This window comes from Triturus cristatus, chromosome 10 (genome assembly GCF_964204655.1).
Source record: "Triturus cristatus chromosome 10, aTriCri1.1, whole genome shotgun sequence".
NCBI lineage: Eukaryota > Metazoa > Chordata > Amphibia > Caudata > Salamandridae > Triturus > Triturus cristatus.
In genome coordinates, this window is record NC_140593.1 from 273,638,049 (window position 1) to 273,660,016 (window position 21,968).

The 21,968-nt window shown below is 48.4% G+C and overlaps 1 protein-coding gene across 2 annotated transcripts in view; it reads left to right on the forward strand.

Annotated features, from left to right (window-relative positions):
• Positions 1-21,968, forward strand: part of PEX1 (peroxisomal biogenesis factor 1) — an 831,513-nt gene that overhangs the window by 585,983 nt on the left and 223,562 nt on the right. For both annotated transcript variants that reach the window (XM_085631051.1, XM_085631052.1), the window contains exon 20: positions 3,112-3,288. In XM_085631051.1, coding sequence (XP_085487177.1) covers positions 3,112-3,288 — 177 coding nt within the window. The remainder of the gene's footprint in view (positions 1-3,111; positions 3,289-21,968) is intronic.

Consider the following 21,968-nt stretch of genomic DNA (forward strand, 5'->3'; position numbering starts at 1 on the left):
AGATCTGATTTGTGTTCATCTTAATAGTTAGTTTTCGGGGTGCCAGTCTAATCGGCTTGTGTCGTTCTTTCTTCAACTCATTCCTACCAATGGAGCAGTAAAGTTCAGTTTCTGAGTTAATTCTTACTGAGGACAAGAAAATCAGATCCGGAAGGTGATTCTGAGTTAGTCATTTATGAGCCCAACTGAGATTTCGGCAGATAAATGCCCAAAATGCATGTTGCTTTGTCTTCCGAGTTAACTGTTTGGTCTTGCAGAGTTATTTGTGCAGAAAGGAAATGTTCTGAATTGTTCAGCTCGTCCCACACGTCTGTACAGAATTGATAAGGAGCTCAGAGAGAGCAAAACAAGGGGCTAGTGTGAGAACCAATGCCACAGTGAGATAGAGAGTGCAAGTACCCTTGAAGGTTGCTTTGTGGCTCGTCAACATGTGTGGCTTAAAAGGAATGTCTCAAGTTTAAGAAGGTTCCTATAAGAATTGCTGAAGGTTAGCCCATGCCATTAAGAGTTCTTTCTTTGTTTCGTGCATCCAGTACTATATACCTTAGGCACAGGTTGTATCATCCCCCGGTGGATTCATAGATGAAATAGGCGGTAGGTAGCAGAAGTACAGATTAGCCCTCCACAGTGGGACTATAATATGAAGTGGTGTGCAGGGCAGTTACAGACCTGGTGGGACTGTAAATGAGGGGAGTAGTCATATACCTGTGTTGGGTGAGGCCTCCCGAATATGTCATTGTTAATAAGGAATTCAGCGGAGTAATCTTTGTGCACTCCCTGGAAGGAAGTAAATTAATATACAAAATTTTAGTGAAACATTGCCTAGGGTCCTCACTATACCTTTTTGGGTGTTAATAGCAGTGTGCAGAATTCTATGTAATAATTCGTTGTCTTGAACTAATGCTCATTAGAATTCTACTTCCTGATTGGTTGTCTTGAACTGCCCCGCAATGAAAGAAGCTTGTTTTGACTTGGATCGTGAATAAGGCCACTTTAACACCATTAAAAAATGCACAATCCATTTACATAGTCAGCTTGAGGAAACCATGCAATTACCATGGAGCAGTGGTGCTCACTGTTCCTGACCATAGAGACACTGGCGACGATTCACAAAGATACGACGGTCTTGATGAGTGGTCTGCAGTCACCTACTTTTGGTCTCACCTTTCTTATTCCTGAGTCACAGAATTGTCAGTGGGTCCGAGGAACGCACAGACATGCTGAGCTTGTCATGTGTATGCTTAGTCTTAAACCTCAGCTGGTAGAAGATATGCCCGTTTACAGTTGTTTTGAGTATAAATGCATCAGCCTTTTCTCCTCCCCTATAGAATACTGTTCTAGATGGAGAAGTCCTTGAAATATGGAGATGATTTCGTGCTCTGTGTTTCAGTTTACTCTTGTCCCATACTTAAGCTGCCACTAGCTCGAAGTGTCCAACATTGTGTTAAAAGCGTAGGAGAAGTTTGTCATACCCACAGGACTACCACTTTTATTGGTGCAACACGTTCCCATTAGTTCCTCCCCAAATCTCCTACGGCGAAGAGCCCATACCCACAGGACTACCACTTTTATTGGTGCAAGACTTTCCCAGTAACTACCTCCCCGAGTCTCCTACGGCGAAGAGCCCCTACACACAGGACTACCACTTTTATTGGTGCAACACGTTCCCAGTAGTTCCTCCCTAAATCTCCTACGGCAAAGAGCCCATACCCACAGGACTACCACTTTTATAGGTGCAACGCGTTCCCAGTAGTTCCTCCCCAAATCTCCTACGGCGAAGAGCCCATACCCACAGGACTACCACTTTTATTGGTGCAACACGTTCCCAGTAGTTCCTCCCCAAATCTCCTACGGCGAAGAGCCCATACCCACAGGACTACCACTTTTATTGGTGCAAGACTTTCCCAGTAGCTACCTCCCCGAGTCTCCTACGGCGAAGAGCCCATACCCACAGGACTACCACTTTTATTGGTGCAACACGTTCCCAGTAGTTCCTCCCTAAATCTCCTACGGCGAAGAGCCCATACCCACAGGACTACCACTTTTATTGGTGCAAGACTTTCCCAGTAACTACCTCCCCGAGTCTCCTACGGCGAAGAGCCCCTACACACAGGACTACCACTTTTATTGGTGCAACACTTTTCCAATAGCTACCTCCCCGAGTCTCCTACGGCGAAGAGCCAATACCCACAGGACTACCACTTTTATTGGTGCAAGACTTTCCCAGTAGCTACCTCCCCGAGTCTCCTACGGCGAAGAGCCCATACCCACAGGACTACCACTTTTATTGGTGCACGACTTTTCCAATAGCTACCTCCCCGAGTCTCCTACGGTGAAGAGCCCCACTCACTCTTAAACCAACACTTCCTTTCATGCTGGGAAATTTCACGCTACTGTCTGAATTTCTGCCAGGCTAAGTGGAATGTGCAGGCGTAGCCCTCAACTAATCCCGATTCCGTGAATCCACACTTGTGCATTTTGCTCTAAAATCCAGCACAGTTGAATTAAGAAGCTTATAAAACAGTGTGAATTAAGCCCACCATATCCTCATTTTTACTACAAAGGAAACCTGCGTCGGTGTGCAACTTCTTCTTATCTTTTTTTATTTTATTTCGCCTTTGTTGTTGACCACTCAGCAAAACCCGGGCCCAATTTGCATAATGTTTTGAGCAGTCAGACTTCTGGGCTAAATTATTGCTTGTGTGAAGTTTAGAAATGAAACCGAAGGCTCCTTTACACTGTAATTTTAATATGTCTTGTTTATGCCATGCTTCTTTATCTGGCACAGATCCATCCTTGGGGTTGCTTGAGGTTTTGAGTCATAGTTACAAAAGAGGAAATACTGGACTAGCCGTGTGTGTAAATGCTGTCAACTGTTGCAGAAACCTAGAATTAGCCAAGTAGAGTGAGGTGTGTCATCGGGCGTCTAATGTCAACAAGCGCAGACATATGTAAACATTCACCTTGTCACACAGGTGTGCCCAGATGGGTCTGGGCTCTCTATATCAGCCAGTAAAAACATGAGTTAGCATGACTTGCGCAGAACACAAGACGATGCCTGCTTTAGTTATTGTTTTTTCACTAGGAATATCCCTTGTGTTTGTGTTGTAGTCTTCTCGGTATGAAATCTTGAAAGCCCTCTCGCACTCTCTACCTCTGAGCGATGACGTGGATTTTCAGAAGTTGTCAGCAATGACGGAGTACTTCACAGGAGCGGATCTGAAGGCGTTACTCTATAATGCCCAGTTAGAGGCTGTGCACAGTAGCCTGGTGTCGACCGGACCTCAGGTAGGTCTAGTCAATGTTAACTTCACTTCTTTTTTTTATTCTGACAAATTTGGCATGTAAATTTTTTTTTAAAAAGTAGCATAAAGCAATATCGTTCTTGTGCAGGAGCCTTCTGCAAACTCTTCCTCCTCATCGCTCTCAAGACTCGACCAAGATGTACAAAGCATTTTAAAGGTCGAAAACGCTCCAATTAGGCGTTTGAACCGTTAAAATACTTTTTCTTAGGTACTAATCCCATTTTAGGAGTCAGGAATGTTTTTCGATTCCTAAATTGTGATTCCGAATGGATGTCAATTCGGTATCTGGAAGGTGCATATGGTAGGCTTCACTTCAAATGGGCTGAATATGGGGTGGGAAAATTTGCTTTATTAAAAAGCAAATCACAGAGAAGGTAGTTTGCTGACCCCAACAGGCCACATCCCTGGATTCCCTCCATTATTAGTGAGTCCCAATTTGCAATCTACCTCATTAATACTCATTAGGTAGGTCAGATTTCGACCCACTATGATTCAGGTTTTTTAATAACCGACCAATTAGTGCATAGGTTAGTTCATAAAAATCTTTACTGGTAGCAAAAAAATGGATCACAATTTGCGACCAGTACTTTGCCAGCAGATGTTGGTACATTCGGCCCTAAATACTTTTTCTCTGTTCAGGCATGTAAACCAAAGACAACGTGGTTCAGGAATGATACAACTTAAAGGCTTCCCGTGTCCCAAGCTCAGTAGTGGGGGTAAAGAGAATACAGTGACTGGGCCCGCACAGAAGCTGCAGGGACAGGCCCGATTAATGCAGGCACCATCTTTGTTGTGGTACCTATGTGCTAGGCGGCTGCCTAAAGCTCGAGGCAGACATTGAGGTTTTAAGTGTGACTGAAGGGAAACTAGCAGATCAGCCAGGGAGACTTGCAGGCCGGCTGCAGTAGGGAAGTGCTGGAACACAAGGAACAGGTCCTGGGGTGTTGGACGTGGAGCCCACACGACAAAAGATTCCAAGAGCAGTGAGACACCTGAGCAGAAAGGTATCGAACCAGGGCTGAGAGCCCCCCCTTTCCATACTCCTCCCCCCCCCTTTAGCAATGGAGTGCCTCCAGTGCTGGGACATGGAGTATGTAAGCCATAAGAGATTCTAATGAGGACTGGCCAAAGCTGCACTTCCTCCACGTAGGCTACAGTTTGGCGACAGGTGGACAGGGTTGAGGAGCAGGAAGCATAGGCATAAGCTTCCCCTTAAAAACCTACAGCACAAGAAAGGAGGTGATAAAGGGCCACAGCTGGAGCTATCCACTCGAGGAACTGAGTGCTGGTTCCTCCCTCCTACCACTTAAGGCAAAAAAAAATACTAATGAGGTCCTGATGAAAGCCCTGGACCCACAGCCATCACACTTTTGTGCGGAAACATGTCGACTTTCATGTAGGCTGTAGGATCATTAGCTCTAGGACACCCCTTTTGTAGGATTGTTTTTAATCATACCAGGAATACCATTAATAAAGGGATACCTAAGTGTTCTGAGGTACATTTATTCTAAGACCCAGGCAGGAAACTGCTTCATGGAATATTGTAGAATCCATCTTGGTTTTCATAGAGCAAAATGAGACCCGATGAAGCATGACACCAAAAGGGTGTGTGAGGGTCTAACAAACAAAATAGGAATTGTGTTGAGTTGTTAGGGTACAGCTACATACCCTTTGTATTTTTCTTTAGTTTGTCTGCCTAACAAGCACTTAGGATACTTTTTGGTGTACAGTTGGATCCATATAATTCTCATGAGATGAGGTTAGATGACAAAATGAATCTCTGATACATAGGTAAGTCTCACAGCTAATCGAGAGGCAGCCCCCTCCTTTCCAGCTCTTATTCATAAATCAGTGGCATATACATTTGTATGAAGCACAGAGGAGTGCATATCACCTTAATTTAGGAATCCCATTTGACCGCAGAAGGAATGGATTCAGGTATAACAGTGGAGGGAGGGAACAATTATTTCATACTAGCTACTCCTCTAATGCAAGGAGGGTGCTTGTTCGAATAAGGCCATGGCTCCCCTTTGTAGTCAATTTGGTGATTATAGACTCAAAAGGAAGGTATGCCCTAGTGAAATGGAGACTGGATGGACCCTCTGTTGAATTGTGCAGCCCCTATGCTCCTAATGTCAACCTGCCATCATTTAGACATTGTCTCTGTCCCTTGTGAATGGGTCAAAATAATAGGTGATACCTTCAATTGCCTGGTAGATACTTAGTGGGACAGGTTGCATCCACAACAGCAAAGGTAATGCCATAGTGGTTACAAAAATAAGTCCCTGTTAGACTTGTGATGTAGCAGAAATCTTAGAGTATACTCCTTTTATTCTCCATCGCACAATCTTTACATGCATCTAGATCGCATTGTCTGCTCTGCTCCTCTGCACCCTGTGGTGAGTTGGGTCAAATACTTAGTCAAAACAACATCACCATCCATTCATTTTAGATATTAGATGAGGCAGCCTCCCAAATTCCCACATGGCAACTGCATCCTCACCACCGTCTATAGAGTGAGTGCCTTCAAGCCTTTTATTAGAGGGAAATGTATTTAGACAATAGTGGGGGATTGTAGAACAACATAAAAGGAAATGCAGACACTGAATAATACCCTGTTAAACCTTGAAAGGGCAGTCTAATAAGAATGCTACGGGGGGCGCTAGAGAGCCCACGGCAAAATGGCCGCATTCTAGTGCAGCTCGGCCGGCCATGAGCCAAAAACGTCATAAAATCCTGTTGCTATGCCAGGCTGCAAGTGGTAACCTGTGGGGGACACCTCCCAGAACAGGGAGAGCACCGGAGGACCCCAAAACGACGACTTACTGGGGTGGAGGTGAACGGATGCTGTAGCGGGCCGGCCCGGAGGAAACTGGCAACATGGCGGCCTCCCTGTAACGTTCACCCTCGTGGCGGATAGCAGGCATGGACACAGCCTGTGCGACCCGGTGCAACCCGCCGGTGCCAACCCAGCGACAAACCGCCCGATAACGTTTGGCCTCGGGCTGTGGTGAGGGGCCGGAGCCGTGGTTGACGTGGCCGTGGCCCTGCCGTGCAGCGGGAGACGGCGCCAGGGAACGCGGAGCCCCAACGCTCGGCCCCAGAGGTATGGAATCATTGCAGCAAGCCGGCCCGCGCTGACGCCCGTGGCCCGGACCCCTGCCGTCGGCCTTGGAGCGGGGGGAGCGCGGCTGGAGGCGGAGTACCAGCGGACCCAGTGCCGGAGAGCGGCGGCCCTTATGAGCAAGAGCAGGAGAAGCTGTCCCAATCGCCGTGCAGACATCACGGCTGGGCCCCTACCGCGTGTGTGAGGCGCAGTGGGTGAGAGAGCACCTACAACAAAGTGCCGCCCAGCGAGAGTGCCCCACAGTAGCTATCCGCCTTGCCGCCTTTGAGTAGTGGGAGGAAAGCGAGGTGGGTGACAGGCAGAGTGGGGGAAGTGCATAGGAGGTTCCCTGCTGCTCGGACTGTGCACACGCCCGGGCTCCTCGTGACTGCGGTGCGGCTCCTACCAACCTGGACAGTGACTGCAGTCGTCCTGCCTGATCCCCAGACGCTGGCGCGTCGCCACATCCCGTCCTGTTAGAAGCTGTTGTTCACCACCCCAGGGGGTGGCGGACAGAAGTCGTGATTTACACGGAGATGCGGGGAACACAAGGCTGCAGCACCGGAGGGCCCCCTTCGTGGTTGATCCACCGCAGAGAACAATTTCGTGGCTTGAGGCAGAGGGATTCCCCGCGGGCTGACCTAGCCCCTGCTTTGCCTACTGAGGACCTACCCTCGCCTATCTACACAGGCACTCTGATGGGGAAGCCAGATAAGGCGCAGCCGAAACTGTCCTTTGATGCGCGGAAGGTCACCCGCGCAACTAGTGAGGCCGCGTCCAGCATGGGAGAGCAGGGCGCAAGCCTGGGTGCGATCGCGGCCTCGCTGGCAGCGGTGCAGCAGAGTTTGACCACCATCGATGGGAAGATCGATCACATGAATCTCCGCATTAACCACGAATCCGCCAAACTGGACCAACAGGCAACCCGGATTACAGAAGTGGAGGCTCGCGTCTTAACGACCGAAGACACAGTGCACTAATTGAAGACCAAAAGCCTCAACATGGAGAAGGTCATGGCTGAAGACCAAAAGCCTCAACATGGAGAAGGTCATGGCTGTCATCCAAGCCAAGAACGAAGAGCTTGAGGCACGCTCCAGACGCAACAATCTCCGCATGACGGGAGTGCCGGAGTCAACGAACACGGGGCGCAAAGGACGTCTTTGGCGAGACGGAGGTGTCCAACATGTTAATAGTTGAGAGAGCGCACCGAACGCTGGCGCCGCGGCCCCCGCCGGGAGCACCACCGAGGCCGATCGTGGCCCGTCTGCTCAACTACAGAGACCACGATGTGATCCTCAGGCTGGCACGGGAGAAGGGCGCTATTAATCACCAGGGAAATGACCTGCAATTCTTTCCGGATTTCATGGTGACGGTGCAAACAGCGAGGCAAGAGTATCAACAAGTGAAATCCTGCTTGCAAAAAGCCAACATAAAATATGCAATGCTCTACCCGGCTCACCTCAAAATAATGCACAAAGGCGGGGACAAGATCTTCACTACTCCGAAGGCGGCCATGACGTACGCTAAGTCCTTGCTGAAAAACGATCGACAGAGTCCGCACTCAGATACAGATGATTGAAGAGGTCGGCAAAAAAGTGACCCATCTCGGACGCCACAGACCCAGCACTACTGCCTCACATCAGACAGATGGGACCGTGTATAAAAACAGAATAGATATGGCGCAACACTGACTGCGGCCCTCCCCGGTACTACCAGGGGAGCATTTTGGGACTCAGGCGCATCCCCCCCTTCCCCCCGATTGGTAAGCCCCAAACTGTTGTATACAAAGTTGTAAGATTTCTTGTGTGTGCGGTTGGCACTACTTGGGGAGTTCCAGTTACAAAAGTTGTGGGGATATTCTCCAGCATAGTTGGGATGCAGGAGTGGGTGGGGGAGGGAACTGGCAGGTTTGCAAGTTCATGCCTTTTCACTTATGGAACCATTTCATGTCAGTACAGTATTGTGAAAGCTGCTTTTTTAACATTCTCATTATATACATATAACATACCAAGATGCATGACCCTGCTGGTAATCGGTCACTAAGATGTCTGACTTGGAATGTGTGGGGACTGAGCAACCCCAGGAACATGCGCCAGGTGCTGGCTTATCTCAACGGGCACCACATAGAGATAGCGATGTTACAGGAGACACACCTCACCACTCACAATGACAAAGCATTAGGCAGAGGCTGGGCGGAACTGACTGCTGCCTCCTCATATTCTTCATACTCACGGGGAATCACCACCCTCATTAAAAAGGGGACACAATTCCACCTAGAGCACGTTCTAAGAGATGATCAGGGCCGCTGGGTGAAACTAACGGGTATACTTCGTGGCACGCGGGTGGGGCTGGTTAAATCCTAAGGGCCAAACATAGATGATCCCACTTTTTACGCAGACATAGGTAATTGACTCAGGGATCTGCATTTCACTGACATCGTCTGGAGGGTGACTTTAACCTCATATTGGACGCTGAACTGGATAGGTCGAGAGACGCGACAGAATATCACAGACAGGCTGCCACAGAGTTGCGGGCCTGTATGGACGAGCATGACCTAGTGGATGTGTGGAGGCTTAGACACCCAGACAACAGGGATGGCACATATACATCCACGGCACACGCCAGTTGGTCTCGGCTGGACTACTGGCCGACCACCACACGCGTGGGTAGTGGACATCCAGCACTTTCCCAGGACGTTCTCCGATCACAACCCGGTACTGCTCACGATGAACATATCCACGTTTGCGCCACCACAGTTCCGTTGGCAATTTAATGCGAAATCTCTGCTTGACCCTCTCTATAACGAAACTATACGGGGGCGATAGAGGAATACTTCCAGCACAACGCGGGTTCGGTTGACGACCCAGGGACGGTGTGGGACCATACGTGGGATGTGCATTAGCACCAGCGCAGGGATCCTGAAGGATATCCGCTCCAAACGACGGAGTATAACACTGACCATTAAACAGTTAGAGAGCGAATATGAAACCACACACCATGCAGAGGTCCTAGGGTGCATACAAGTACAACTCACTCAGTATAACAACTTCGCGGAGGACGAGGTTAAATACATCTCGAAAAGACAGACCGCGAGGGCCTACGGTGAGGGAGGCAGGTCAGGACACACTCTGGCCCAGAAAATATAACAGCGAAATGCGATACATACAATAACGCACATCACTGATGAGCACGGCGAAACCCACTACGACAATGCAGGCATCTCCTCCACCTTTGCAACAGCTTACACCTGCATGTACACGTCAGCAGGCCCCACAGACACGGCAGCACTGACGGCATACCTGGAGGACATAGCTCTAGTGTGGCTGGCAGACGGCCACAGGGACTACCTGATGCAACCAGTAAAGGTCACAGAGATTCGGGAAGTGATCAGCTCCTTGCCAAATGGCAAAGCGCCAGGCCCGGACGGGCTCACAAACAAATTTTATAAGGCGTATGCTGAACTGATCGGCCCTCACCTCCTGGAGATGTACACAGATGTGCATGAGAAGCAAATCCTCCCCCCACACTCAGGGAGGCGCTCATAGTCACACTTCTTAAGCCGGACAAGCCCCCAGATAGATGGGACTCTTACTGTCATTAATAAACACTGACGCAAAAATCCTGGCTAAGGTGATAGCCACTAGGCTGACACCTTTGATGCCCACCATTGTGCTCCCAGATCAATCGGGATTTATACCGAACCGCTCGACCTCACACAACATTCGCACTATTTTTGCACTACTGCACATTTTGAATCCAGAGATGGAGGCGGCCGCCGTTCTCCTGGCGCGGCCAAAGCCTTCGACACAGTGGAATGGGACTATTTATTTGCCATACTGCGTCGGATGGGATTGCCTGCTATGTTCCTCCAATGGATACAGCTGCTATACACGGATCCAATGGCCAGAATTAGGGTGAACGGGCAGGTGTCTGAACCGGTCCCAATCAGACACGGCACTCGACAAGGTTGTCTGCTATCTCCATTACTCTTCACTATCGCACTGGAACCGCTCGCTTGCAAAGTCCGCCAAAAATATGCAGACGCAGCGCTTCGGTTTCACCAACGCCAGATAGGCATTTCTTTATATGCCGATGACATGGTCCTCTATGTGCGAGACCCTCAGCACAACCTGTCGAGACTCCTGAGAGAATATATCAGATTCGAGGGATTCTCCGGACTCCAGATTAACTAGAATAAGTCCACCATAGTGCCCCTTACGGAGGGCACGCACGCCTGTGCACTGGATTACCCTCTGGAATGGCAATCCGACCCAGTCAAATATCTGGGCATCTGGATTCGCAGGGACTCTGAGGAGGTACTCAGGCGGAACTACGGGAAGGCGATCGACACGCTCGAGTGGCAAGTGGACTGGTGGGCCAAGCTCCCATTATCACTGGCAGATAGGATAGCCATCATCAAAATGGTAGTGTTGCCCAAGTTTCTTTATGTATTCATCAATATCCCGATCACATTGCCAAATCACTTTTTCAGAACCCTGCAAACTCATGTTACCAGAATGGTATGGGCGGGAAAACAAGCGAGAATTAGCTGGGACACTTTGTCGCTCCCCTACAATCAGGGTGGGTTTGCAGCCCCAAATTTCAAATTATATTACTTATGTGCACAGGCACATTATGCCAGTTATTGGTATCACCCAACACCATATCTGTCCCACTTAGCGGTCGAGGAGGGGGACACGCACCCTATTCCACTGCACCACATCTTGCCACATGACCGGAGGGAGATGCCGTGCACTGAAATCAACCCCATACAGGCAACCACTGAAGCCTGGCGGCGACTAGGAGACAGGGCAAATAAACTGCCTCTTTATGCCCCTGCACTGGCATTGGCTAATCATCCAAAGCTATCAGCGACGCAGGACGCGGGCAACATCGCCACACTACGCGACATGGGTATAAGTACACTGGGCGATCTCTACGCTGCGGGGCAATTTGTGGAGGCATCCGAACTTCACTATATTACCAACCAAACACTATTGTTCAGATTTAATTATCATAGACTGAAGGCGGCGCTACGAGTGCTGTTCCCTAGCTTCCCTGCAGAGCCCCCAGCTCTAGCCCCGCTACAAATGGTGATAACGGAGCCATCCCGATGACACCTAGTGGCCCGACTGTACCGCTCAATGCAGGCAGACTGTGTGCGCCCCGGCACAAGAGCCCTAGAGAGGTGGAATCAGTCCATCGATACGCCTTTGTCAGAGGAGGACTGGACAACCTGCTGCGGTCTTACAGACATGTTGACACCAAACTGAAACCTCCGCATAATACACCTCAAATACCTGCACCAGGCTTACCACACACCACAGAAACGCCAGCGTCTGGGTCTGAGGGAGGATGCCACATGCCGCAGGTGTGGGGCACAAAACGCAGATTTTGTCCACCTGGCATGGAATTGCGGGCGGGTGCAGGAATATTGGGTACAGGTGGTGACTGTTATGAGTAGGGTTGCGCAGTGCGATTTAGAGGGCTCTCCGCAGGAGCGTCTCCTGGATCTCCTCCGAGGGGGTCCCCACAGCGAAGAGAAAGCTACTGGCAATAGCGTTGCTCATAGCAAAGCGCAGTGTCTCAATGCATTGGGACAGTAAGCGATTAAACAGTGGATGACCGATCTGATATATTGCAAAGACACCTTAAAGACTTATGAAGAAGAACTGCCAGCCAGGTCAAGGCCAAAAGACTTTTGGGCACCCTTAACAGCCTACCTGCTGGACCAGGCAGTTGAACTGACCCCAGGATGTGATCGGACTGAGACCGATGCTGAACAAACTGTGTAACAAATGTTAATTTGATTTGACCAGCCATGTATAGAATGTCCACTCGTGTAGAAAAGAGCCGTAACTCACTGTATAATGTATACTGACATGCTTCAGCTTGTTTGACATGGTATTTTGAAAAAAACAATAAAAAGAAAAGAAAAAGAATGCTACAGACTTAGAACTATTCAGGCAAGCTAAGGAAAAACATGGAAGCATAATGGAGAAACTGACATTCATAGATTATACAGCATATGTGGTTAAATCACAGGTTGAAAAAGCCAGCGGATTACTAGCGTGGTGAATTAAGCCTGATCAGAAGGGACCCCCCTCCCCAAACACAGATAATTACTTATATGGGCATCTATTTGACATAATTACAGCATTATATGCTAATTACGAGGAGCTGTAGGGCAAGCAAAAGAATGCCCCCTTAACCCGATGTTAAGGCAAACTTCCTAGAGGGAGAAACATTAACAAGAATGTCTCAGAACACAGAGAGAGCATGGGGGAGAAGATCAGTACTCAGGAAATCAAGAAAGCCCTACTGGCACTGGCGCTTGGAAAGATTCAGGGTCCAGATGCAACCCATCCAGAATCCTACTTTCCATATATTGACAAATTTGCCCCTAGATTACCCATTCTATATACAGAGGCACTGCAAGTTGGACACCTTCCTCCAACTACCAGCTAAGCTCTAATAGTCTCTCTACCGAAGCTATGTTGGGAAACCATAGATATTATGGCCTATGCCTATAGCCACTAATCCATAGTAAACTTGGAGCGTAAAATACTCATCAATATATTAGCTAAAAGGCTCTTCCCTGGGCTCACAGGGTTAATAGACCCTGATCAAAATGGATTAATCCAAGGTAATACATCCCTTTGTTTAAGGAGACTGCTAAGGAACCTTGAGAAGGATGATGCCCAGTTGCCTAGAGCATTGCTTCTTGACTTAGAAAAGGCCTTTGGCACCCTTATCTGCCAATATCTATATAATAAACATAACGAAATGAACGTTTTTGTCTTTGCCAAATACTCAACGAGAATGAACACAGGCAGATATATATCCACTTTGGTCTTATCGATAACACAACTGGTGTGTCCTTTGTCCAATTTGCTTTTTTCTTGGTGAGAGAGCCATTTGCTGCATAGATGAAACAGAATGGATTAGACTGGTGCATTCCATTGACGAGGGAGACCCGTGTCATATCACTATATGCAGATGACATGCTTCTTTATATAAGCAATTCGAAGGCTGACCTATGACCGATCACCCGGTCCCTGTAGAAGTTTAATGAAGTATTGGGCCTGAAAGTCAGTTGGGCAAAATCTTGTTTCTTCCCCGCTACCTCTGAAGAATATCCATACAAGGGAAGATTTAGGAGAAGGGAGTTAAGTTCGGAACAGATGACATTGTTTACTGAACAGTCTGTTCAAATACCCCGCTTCCTTACAACGGTCCAACATCAGGTATTGTGGGTGGTCCTTAGTTGTCCTTAGAGTATTACATATTACTTCAGTAAGGAGGTTTTTGGAGAAGTCGCCTTAGTCACCTTGAAAACACAAGGAAGAATTGGGATGCCACAGAGGACAGTTTTTACATTTAGTTTGCTAGAGAAAGTTCTGTATAAGATGTGGAATATTGTCAACAGAACCACAGACACATGCCCTACTGCAATCACTACACAACAATTGGGACTGGCCATTGACTTTTCAATTGGCTGTACAAACCAATTAGAGAGCACACAGTTGCGTCCCTAGATAACTGCTTAGAAAATAAGGAAACAAATTACAGCAGAGTTTAGGTACTACCAGACACCTTAGGGACATGAGGAAGACACAGGGGAAGCAGGAGCCCCTGGGCCACAGCTTTGGGGGATAGGGTTATTTCTACTGATTTCCTGTGGTCCGCCCTATTATGGCTTTACAAACTCGACCAAGTGCAAACTCTTCAGCACTTGACTCATAGGTAGTGATGGGGAGCAGTCACAGAGGGGTGCATCTAAAGATAGTGTGGCAAGTTTTAGGCATATGTGCAGAGCTACTCCTGCACCATTAAGTGTTTGTACTCCATTTTATAGTGTCTAATCCCGTTGCCAATCTCAATAATACAGGTCTTTTGGTTCTCCCCTGGCCTCAGTCGGGCCCACAGCACCTGTCCAGTCTCTCCTACCTCTTTCGGGAGAATCACACGCTGGCTGCAAATGTGTTATCGCTCCACTCTTGGACATAGCAGCGCTGTCTGTTGACTGGCTGTCGGTAGGCTCTGGCGTCGCTGATGGTCCTCGAAGATAGCAGGACAAATTCTGGGCATGGGATGAGTCTGGCAGGGTCAGAGATTATGGGGCGGACGGTGGAATTTCTCACCCAATGCGGTGGCTCTGACTCCACACTCTCTGGTAGCACAGCAGCTTGGTGTGCAGTGTTCACAATGACAGTAATGCAGCCCTCTCATGCAAACTTCGGCAGTGCCATGGTCCGGCCACTTCAGAATCACAGTGGCTCAGTCTTCGTGGGCACACTTTAGGAGAGTGCCAAGCACAGGCCACTGCTGGCAACAGAGAGACGATGCTCCAGGGCAGAAGCACACTGGTCGCTCTGTTAAGTCATTCTGGGTTGACAAACCTACAACTCCGAATGCCAGCTGCTCTTGCTCACCTTGGTAATCTGCACTTACTGTAAAGATGGCTCACTCCTTGCCTCTTCTCTTGTATGCCATACTACATGTGATGTGCCCTCACCTCTAGGAAGCTGGAGGTTAGACAGTTACCAGCACTGTTTGCCCAGCAGTCCTCCGGGAACTCTCCTGACCAACCCTTGCATTTGTCAACGAGACCTTGGAACTGGAACAAATGAGCTAGCAGATTCCATTTTATACAGATAAATCAAGCAGCAGAATGCATTCTGTGTCTGCACTTTCCTTTCCAGACTGTTCTCCTAGACTGCTGTTTTTGTGGAGTGATACTCCTCAAAGCAGGGTCCACTCCGGGCTGGAGTGCCCATAACAGATGCACATATAGGTGTGAGCATTCTGCAGTGGGCCATCATCACCTGCACTTAATAGTGATCAGGGAGAAATACAAAAGGTGTGCCTTGTCTAAATCACCTTGCACACTCACTAGAGACTGCATTCCCATCCTTCATCTACCAAATGGTGGTCCTCGGGAAAACTTATCAGCAGAGTCCTGCAGCAAAAGTAATTCTCTAAAGGGAAGCCTGTCTCCTCTTCCCTCACTTCATTGTCTAGGTTTCCTCCCATCAGCTTCAAGAATGTCAGCAAAACACTTCACTATTTTGGAGAACAGTCTCACCTCCAGCTTTTGCTTAGGACCTGGCCAGTGGCTTCCAATATGAAAGCCAGAAACCTCTGTTAGACTGATGCACACTTACATACAATGAGGCCTATTAACAAACTGCATTTTGTTGTGTGTTTACTAGTTCTTCAACAGTACTACCAAAGTACTAGACCATGCTTTTCACAAACCTACAAGTATAACTCTCCCCCTCCCCTATCTTTTCTCGGGGTAGATCCTCACACACTTATGTTTACTGCTTAGCAGTAAATTTGGGAGGGCCCAGAAGGAGTGGTTGGAAAAAGGGGCTTACTTACTGCTAAATGGAAGGCGTTTTAAGGAGGGGCATGCCCCCACCCACAAAAGAGTAATCTCATTGCTATTCACAAACCGGACTTCTAAGGTTACTACAAGCAAAAATAGACCTAAAACAGTATTAAATTACTCCAGCTCAGAGTTGGAGTAAGCTCAGCACCACACATTACCAACCACTGGTATTGCAGCACCCTCCTATAAAAATGAATGGAGCTAGAGACTCAAAATAAAACTCCAGATGAACTTATATTCAATTATTTAAAATAGTTGCAAATATAAATAAATATAATTTAATGTGAAAACCATTCTAAAAATAAAACATTTTCTTTATTTAATTAAAACATATTTTAACATCCTTTTTAATTTATAATTTCATGTAATGTTTTATTGAAATGTAATTAAATTACTAATTGCTTGTATACATTGTTTAATAGTGCACAATAAATATTTTTCTTACATGAGGTACAAATGTATTTTTTTAATTGAAACATCAGAAAATATAAAAAATCACTTTTCATATATTTATAAAAAATAAAGATTTAATTCAAACTTAAGTTAATAGTGCAGTAGCATTTTGCCAGCAATGACAGTGAAAAGTCATGTGCCTTGACCTACCCCCTAAGATATATCCAAACTCCAGGTTTAAATAAATACAGTACAACTTTTTACAAAGATGGGGGCGTGGCTAAGGCGCGTAGCGGAATGGCTGCCTGTTAAGGGAGCTCCACGCGCCAGAATCAATACCGGGCGAATACCATCCTCTACCCCCGCCCGATCGGGGTGCAAACTCTCTGGAGCACGTCGGAAGGCTGTGGGACTAAGGAGACGAAGTTTGGTGGACATCTGCCCGACGGCTTCCCTGCAACTCGCCGCAGCACCAGCGGTGGAGTGAGGCGGAAAATGGCGGCGTCCCACTAGCGGCTTTGGGAACTGCGTCATGGTGGGACCAGCGGAGACCTAACCTTGGACACTCCGAATGATTGTAGCGGCACAACGATAGTGGTGGTGGATCGACGGGTGGGACGGCAGGAGTGAGCCTGTTCCGCCTGGTGTTTGAAAACGTGGAGTCGGAGGGAGCCCCCCGGTGTGGCGTACGACACAGCCCTATCTGAGGACGAAATCTGCCTACTGCAAAAAAGCTGCAGAAGCGACCGGCGGATGGTCCGGGCAGGCGGCAGAACTACAGCGGCGAAGACGGTGAGTCTGTCGGTCAAGGGGGATGGGGCGATAGCGTGGGTCACCTCTGGCGGGCCCCCCCGGCGTCGGGCGGACTGGTTGCTGGGCCTGATTGAGGCGCGGTGACCGGTGTGCTGGCGGTGAGGGGCCGTGCCGCTGGTAGGCCCGGGTTGTGCTCCGCGCACTGACTGATGGACTCCTGGTGCAAACCCTCGACCCAGGTGCGGCCTCGGAGGGCTGGTTCCTGCCTCGTCACTGTCCCCAATCAGGGGGTAGGATGGAGGAGGGCCCTGGCGAGACAACCGGGCGAAGTAGGCACATACAGAGAGCCCGCTTGCATACTAAGTCGCACTCTGGATAATTCCCCCTGCTGGGGGTTGAATTGCAGCTCTTCCCTCAGTGCTTGGGTGGGCACCACCAGAAGTATACTAGCATCAGAGTGTGGATACCAGAGACATGGTCAGGAGCTACTAAGGTCCACCGGGGATAATGTGTGTCTGAGTGCTTGCGAAAGCGAGCGGTGTCCGGAAGCAAGCGTGGCGAGCATGGAGGTTCACACTGAGAGATCGGGCGCGGCTAACACAGTCACACAGGAGGGAACGCGTCTGTGTGATTCAGTATTGAACAGGAAGGTGTGCTAGGGCACTACTCTTTGACTATACGAAATGGGCAAAACAGACCCGAAGCAAGCAAAGCTGCAATTTGAGAATTAGAGAATGACCCGAGCTGCAGATGGCACAGGAGAGCAGAGCGACTCCTTGGGCGCAGCAGGGCGGGTGGAGGGGAGCGAAGATGATACACGATCAATCCTCCTAGAACTGCGGGCTGGAATGAAAACTATCGACAGTAAAATCGACGCGCTAGCCATGGGACTTGACTTGGTAAAAAAGAAAGTAGAGAAGCACGAGCACAGACTGGACACTCTGGAGCACAGAATGTCGGACGAGCATGATGCACAGGCAGAGGCGCGGACGCAATTACTTCAGATGGAAAAGGTGCTTGAAGTGATTAGTGCCAAGAATGAGGATTTAGAAGCGCGCTCGCGTAGAAACAATGTACGTATACTTGGCCTATCGGAGACCACGCCCATAAACAAAATGGAGCCCTTCGTTGACGGTCTTCTCCGCGAGCTCTTCGGGCCTGCCCTGTCGGCGGTGTTGATCGTGGAAAGAGCGCATCGTTCATTGGGTCCGCGGCCAAAGCCGGGCGCATCCCCAAGACCGATCATAGCCAGGCTACTGAATTATGCGGACCGCGACACCATTCTCAGAGAAGCGAGAGCTAAGGAGCCGGTGATATACAAAGGGGACAAGCTGTCCTTTTTTCCGGATTATACACCCACGGTGCAGCTAGCTAGAAAGGAATTTGTGCCGGTAAAGAGACTATTGAGAGAAACGTCAGTGCCATATGCCATGCTGTACCCGGACAAATTAAAGATCACTCATAAGGACCAACCTCATTTCTTCACAGACGCTAAATCGGCGCTGAAATTTGCAAAATACATCTGTAAGGTGAAGCCTAAACAAAAGACAGTAGAAGCGTCACTGCTGGAATCTGGACTGGACGAAACGGAGTGAGGCTGCGAGGGCTGCGCAGATATTATATGGAAATGATAGGCTACACCACCCAGTTGCTGCTATGGATGATGGTGGATTGTTACAGTCTCATAGCGAGGGAGGGGAGACCTTGGGCCTGCTAGGCTTTTATATTTCTCCTGTCTCCAGTCTTGTCCTATTGTTCTTTAAATGCGATTGCAGTATTGGATGTGCTGAATGTTATGTGATTGAGATTAATATTTCCTTTGAGATAGGCGGGGGGTACCTACTGATTCTGGCAACCGCATCTCGGTGCGAGTTCACGTGCCGAGCCTCACCCTCCAGCGGGTGTTCCCCTTCTAGCAATTTGGGTAACAAGGAGATGAAAGGTGTTGCTCAAGGGGTGGGAGGGGAGTCACAATCTCAGCCTGATTGGGAGGTTAGAGTGGGAGGGGGGGTAGGGAAAGTAGCTTGGGTAGTTTTGTTGTGTTCTGATTTTGTTTACTTCACGTTCTTGACATTATGGAAAAATGTGTGCAGTAATTGGACAGAGCTAACTATGGACCACAGATGAATCAATGTAGATTAATGAGTTGGAACGTGAGAGGCCTTAATTCGCCTAGGAAAGTGCGGCAGGTTCTAGCATATTTAAATCGCCATGAGGTTCACATTGTATTCTTACAAGAGACACATTTAACTAAATATGCGGCTGAAGGGATTGCGAACAGATGGGCATGCTTTCGATTATCAGCTTCGTATTCGTCGTATGCAAGAGGGGTCATGATATTGATTAAGCGTGGTGTGGAGTTTCAGCCGTTGCATTTGTTTGTTGATGAGGAGGGCAGATGTGCGATGGTGTGTGGTCGGATTAGTGGTCGGATGATTATATTAGTTAATATGTATGGACCCATTGTTGATGATGTTGAATGCGTAGCACGTATATGTGGAAAATTGCGGGAATGGCCAGAAGCCCCTATATTTTGGGGTGGAGATTTAAATACATATTTGAATGTGGATTTGGATAAATCCAACCCCATTTCGAACCGTACTCCCAGAGTAGCCAAAAGAATAATAAGTGCAATGGAGGAGTTTGGGTTGAGAGACGTGTGGCGAGTCCGAAATCCCCAGGCGCGTGTGGGCACTCATGCTACACCAGCACACGGCAGTTGGTCAAGATTAGATTATTGGTTAGTGGGGATGGAAGTAATGGACTGGGTGACAGATGTGATGCCACTCGCCAGGACACTATCTGATCATAGTCCCGTTCTCCTGGAGGTGATATTTCTGACTAATGTGCGCCCTCCGTTCACATGGCGTCTGCATTCTGAGGTGCTGTCAGATCCCATATACGAAAAGACGGTCAGGGACGCCATTACTCAGTACTTCGAGATTAATACGGGCACGGTGACGGAGGCTGCTACTCTATGGAAAGCGTTTAAAGTGACCATTAGAGGAGTATGCATTAGTACGACTGCAGGTATATTGAGAGATATACGCACGCAATTAGAACGCACCGAGGCCAAGCTCATTGAGTTGGAACGTAGATATGAGTCGCACCCGGCCGCGGGCACGCTGGCTGAGATACAGCAGTCGCTTAAGGATTATGAGGAGTTAGCAGATACAGAGATTAAATCTACATCACGTAGGTATGTGGCTAGACGGTATGGTGAGGCAGGCAGACCTGGGCACACCTTAGCGTTAAAGATAAAAGAACGAATAGACCAACCGCGTATCGATAGAATAGTAGATGATCAAGGGGAGGAACATTGGGAGCTGAGAGATATATTAGAACAATTCAGATGTTTTTACTCCAGGTTATACCGGACGGGGGGTAATGTGGCGGAAGCAGAAATCGACAACTATCTCGATGATATTTCTTGTGCCTGGCTGTCAAATGCTCACAGAGAATACCTATGTACACCTACAGGTGAGCATGATATTAAAATCGCGATCGCGGGTTTAGCTAATGGCAAGGCACCTGGGCCAGACGGGCTTACGGTTGAATTTTACAAACAATATGCAGATATCCTCGCGCCACAGTTATTGGAAATGTATGCAGAGGCTCACGAGTCGGGGAAGCTGCCACCATCCCTAAGAGAAGCGTTAATGATCACACTGCTTAAGAAAGATAAACCGCCGGACAGATGTGATTCGTATCGCCCACTGTCCCTGATCAATGTGGACGCGAAGATACTAGCAAAAATACTAGCGAACAGGCTGCAGCCTCTGATGCGACTATTGGTTCTGCCGGATCAGTCGGGTTTCATACCAGACAGATTCACGTCTCATAACCTACCGACCATTTTCTCTATGTTTTATATATTGGAGTCATCGTTGCAGGCGGCTGCGGTGTTGCTCGACGCAGCCAAAGTGTTTGACTCGATCGAGTGGCGATATCTACATTATGTTCTTCGCTGCATGGGGTTTCCTACCTTGTTTATGCGATGGATCACGGTGTTATATACAGAGCCGAGTGCAAGGGTGCGTGTGGGTGGTTATACTTCGAAGTCGTTCCAAATAGAGAGGGGCACGCGCCAGGGCTGCCCGCTCTCGCCTCTCCTCTTTGCACTACTGTTGGAACCGCTGGCGTGTGTGATTCGGCAACGACACAGACTGCACTTAACTTTAATTATCGGCCAGTATCTATTTCCATGTACGCAGATGACATGGTTCTGTTTGTTCGGGAACCATCCAAGTACTTGGCACAATTGCTCCGGGAGTATGTTTGGTTTAGTCGTCTATCGGGATTATATGTTAACTGGGATAAATCGTTCGTAATACCTTTGACTGTGTCGACCATATGCCCCGACCTGGAATTCCCACAAGTATGGGCCAAGGATCCTGTGAAATATTTAGGAATCTGGGTACACCGGGACCCAGAGGTAGTAATTAGGGAAAACTATGGAAAAGCCTGCGTGCACCTGGAAAAACAGATTGATGGCTGGATTGGGTTGCCATTATCTCTGGCGGATCGTATTGCGCTAGTAAAGATGGTGGTACTCCCGCAGTTTCTTTATCTTTTTGTCAACATCCCCATAGTTCTAACGATGAGGTTTTTTTAAAATCGGAGGAGTCTTTTGATTAGACTGGCCTGAGGTGGCAAACATGCGAGAGTACAGTGGGAGACGCTTACGAAGGGTTATACGCAAGGTGGGTTCGATGCTCCAGATTTTTATGTGTAATTTTTAAGCGCACAGGCTCAATACATATACTACTGGTACAGACCACATGCCTTCACTCCACAGTTGCAGTGGAGGAAGGAGACACTGCGCCTGATCCACTGCATAGTGTAGTCACTCACAGGAGTCGAGGCACCCCAAAAAGGGAAATTAACACGGTGGACACTACCATAAATGCCTGGTGGCGGATGGGCCAAATGGCGAGGAAATTGCCGTTATATGCCTCATCATTGTATTTGGAGCACCACGCAGCTCTGTCTGTGACACATGAGAAGCCGTCTC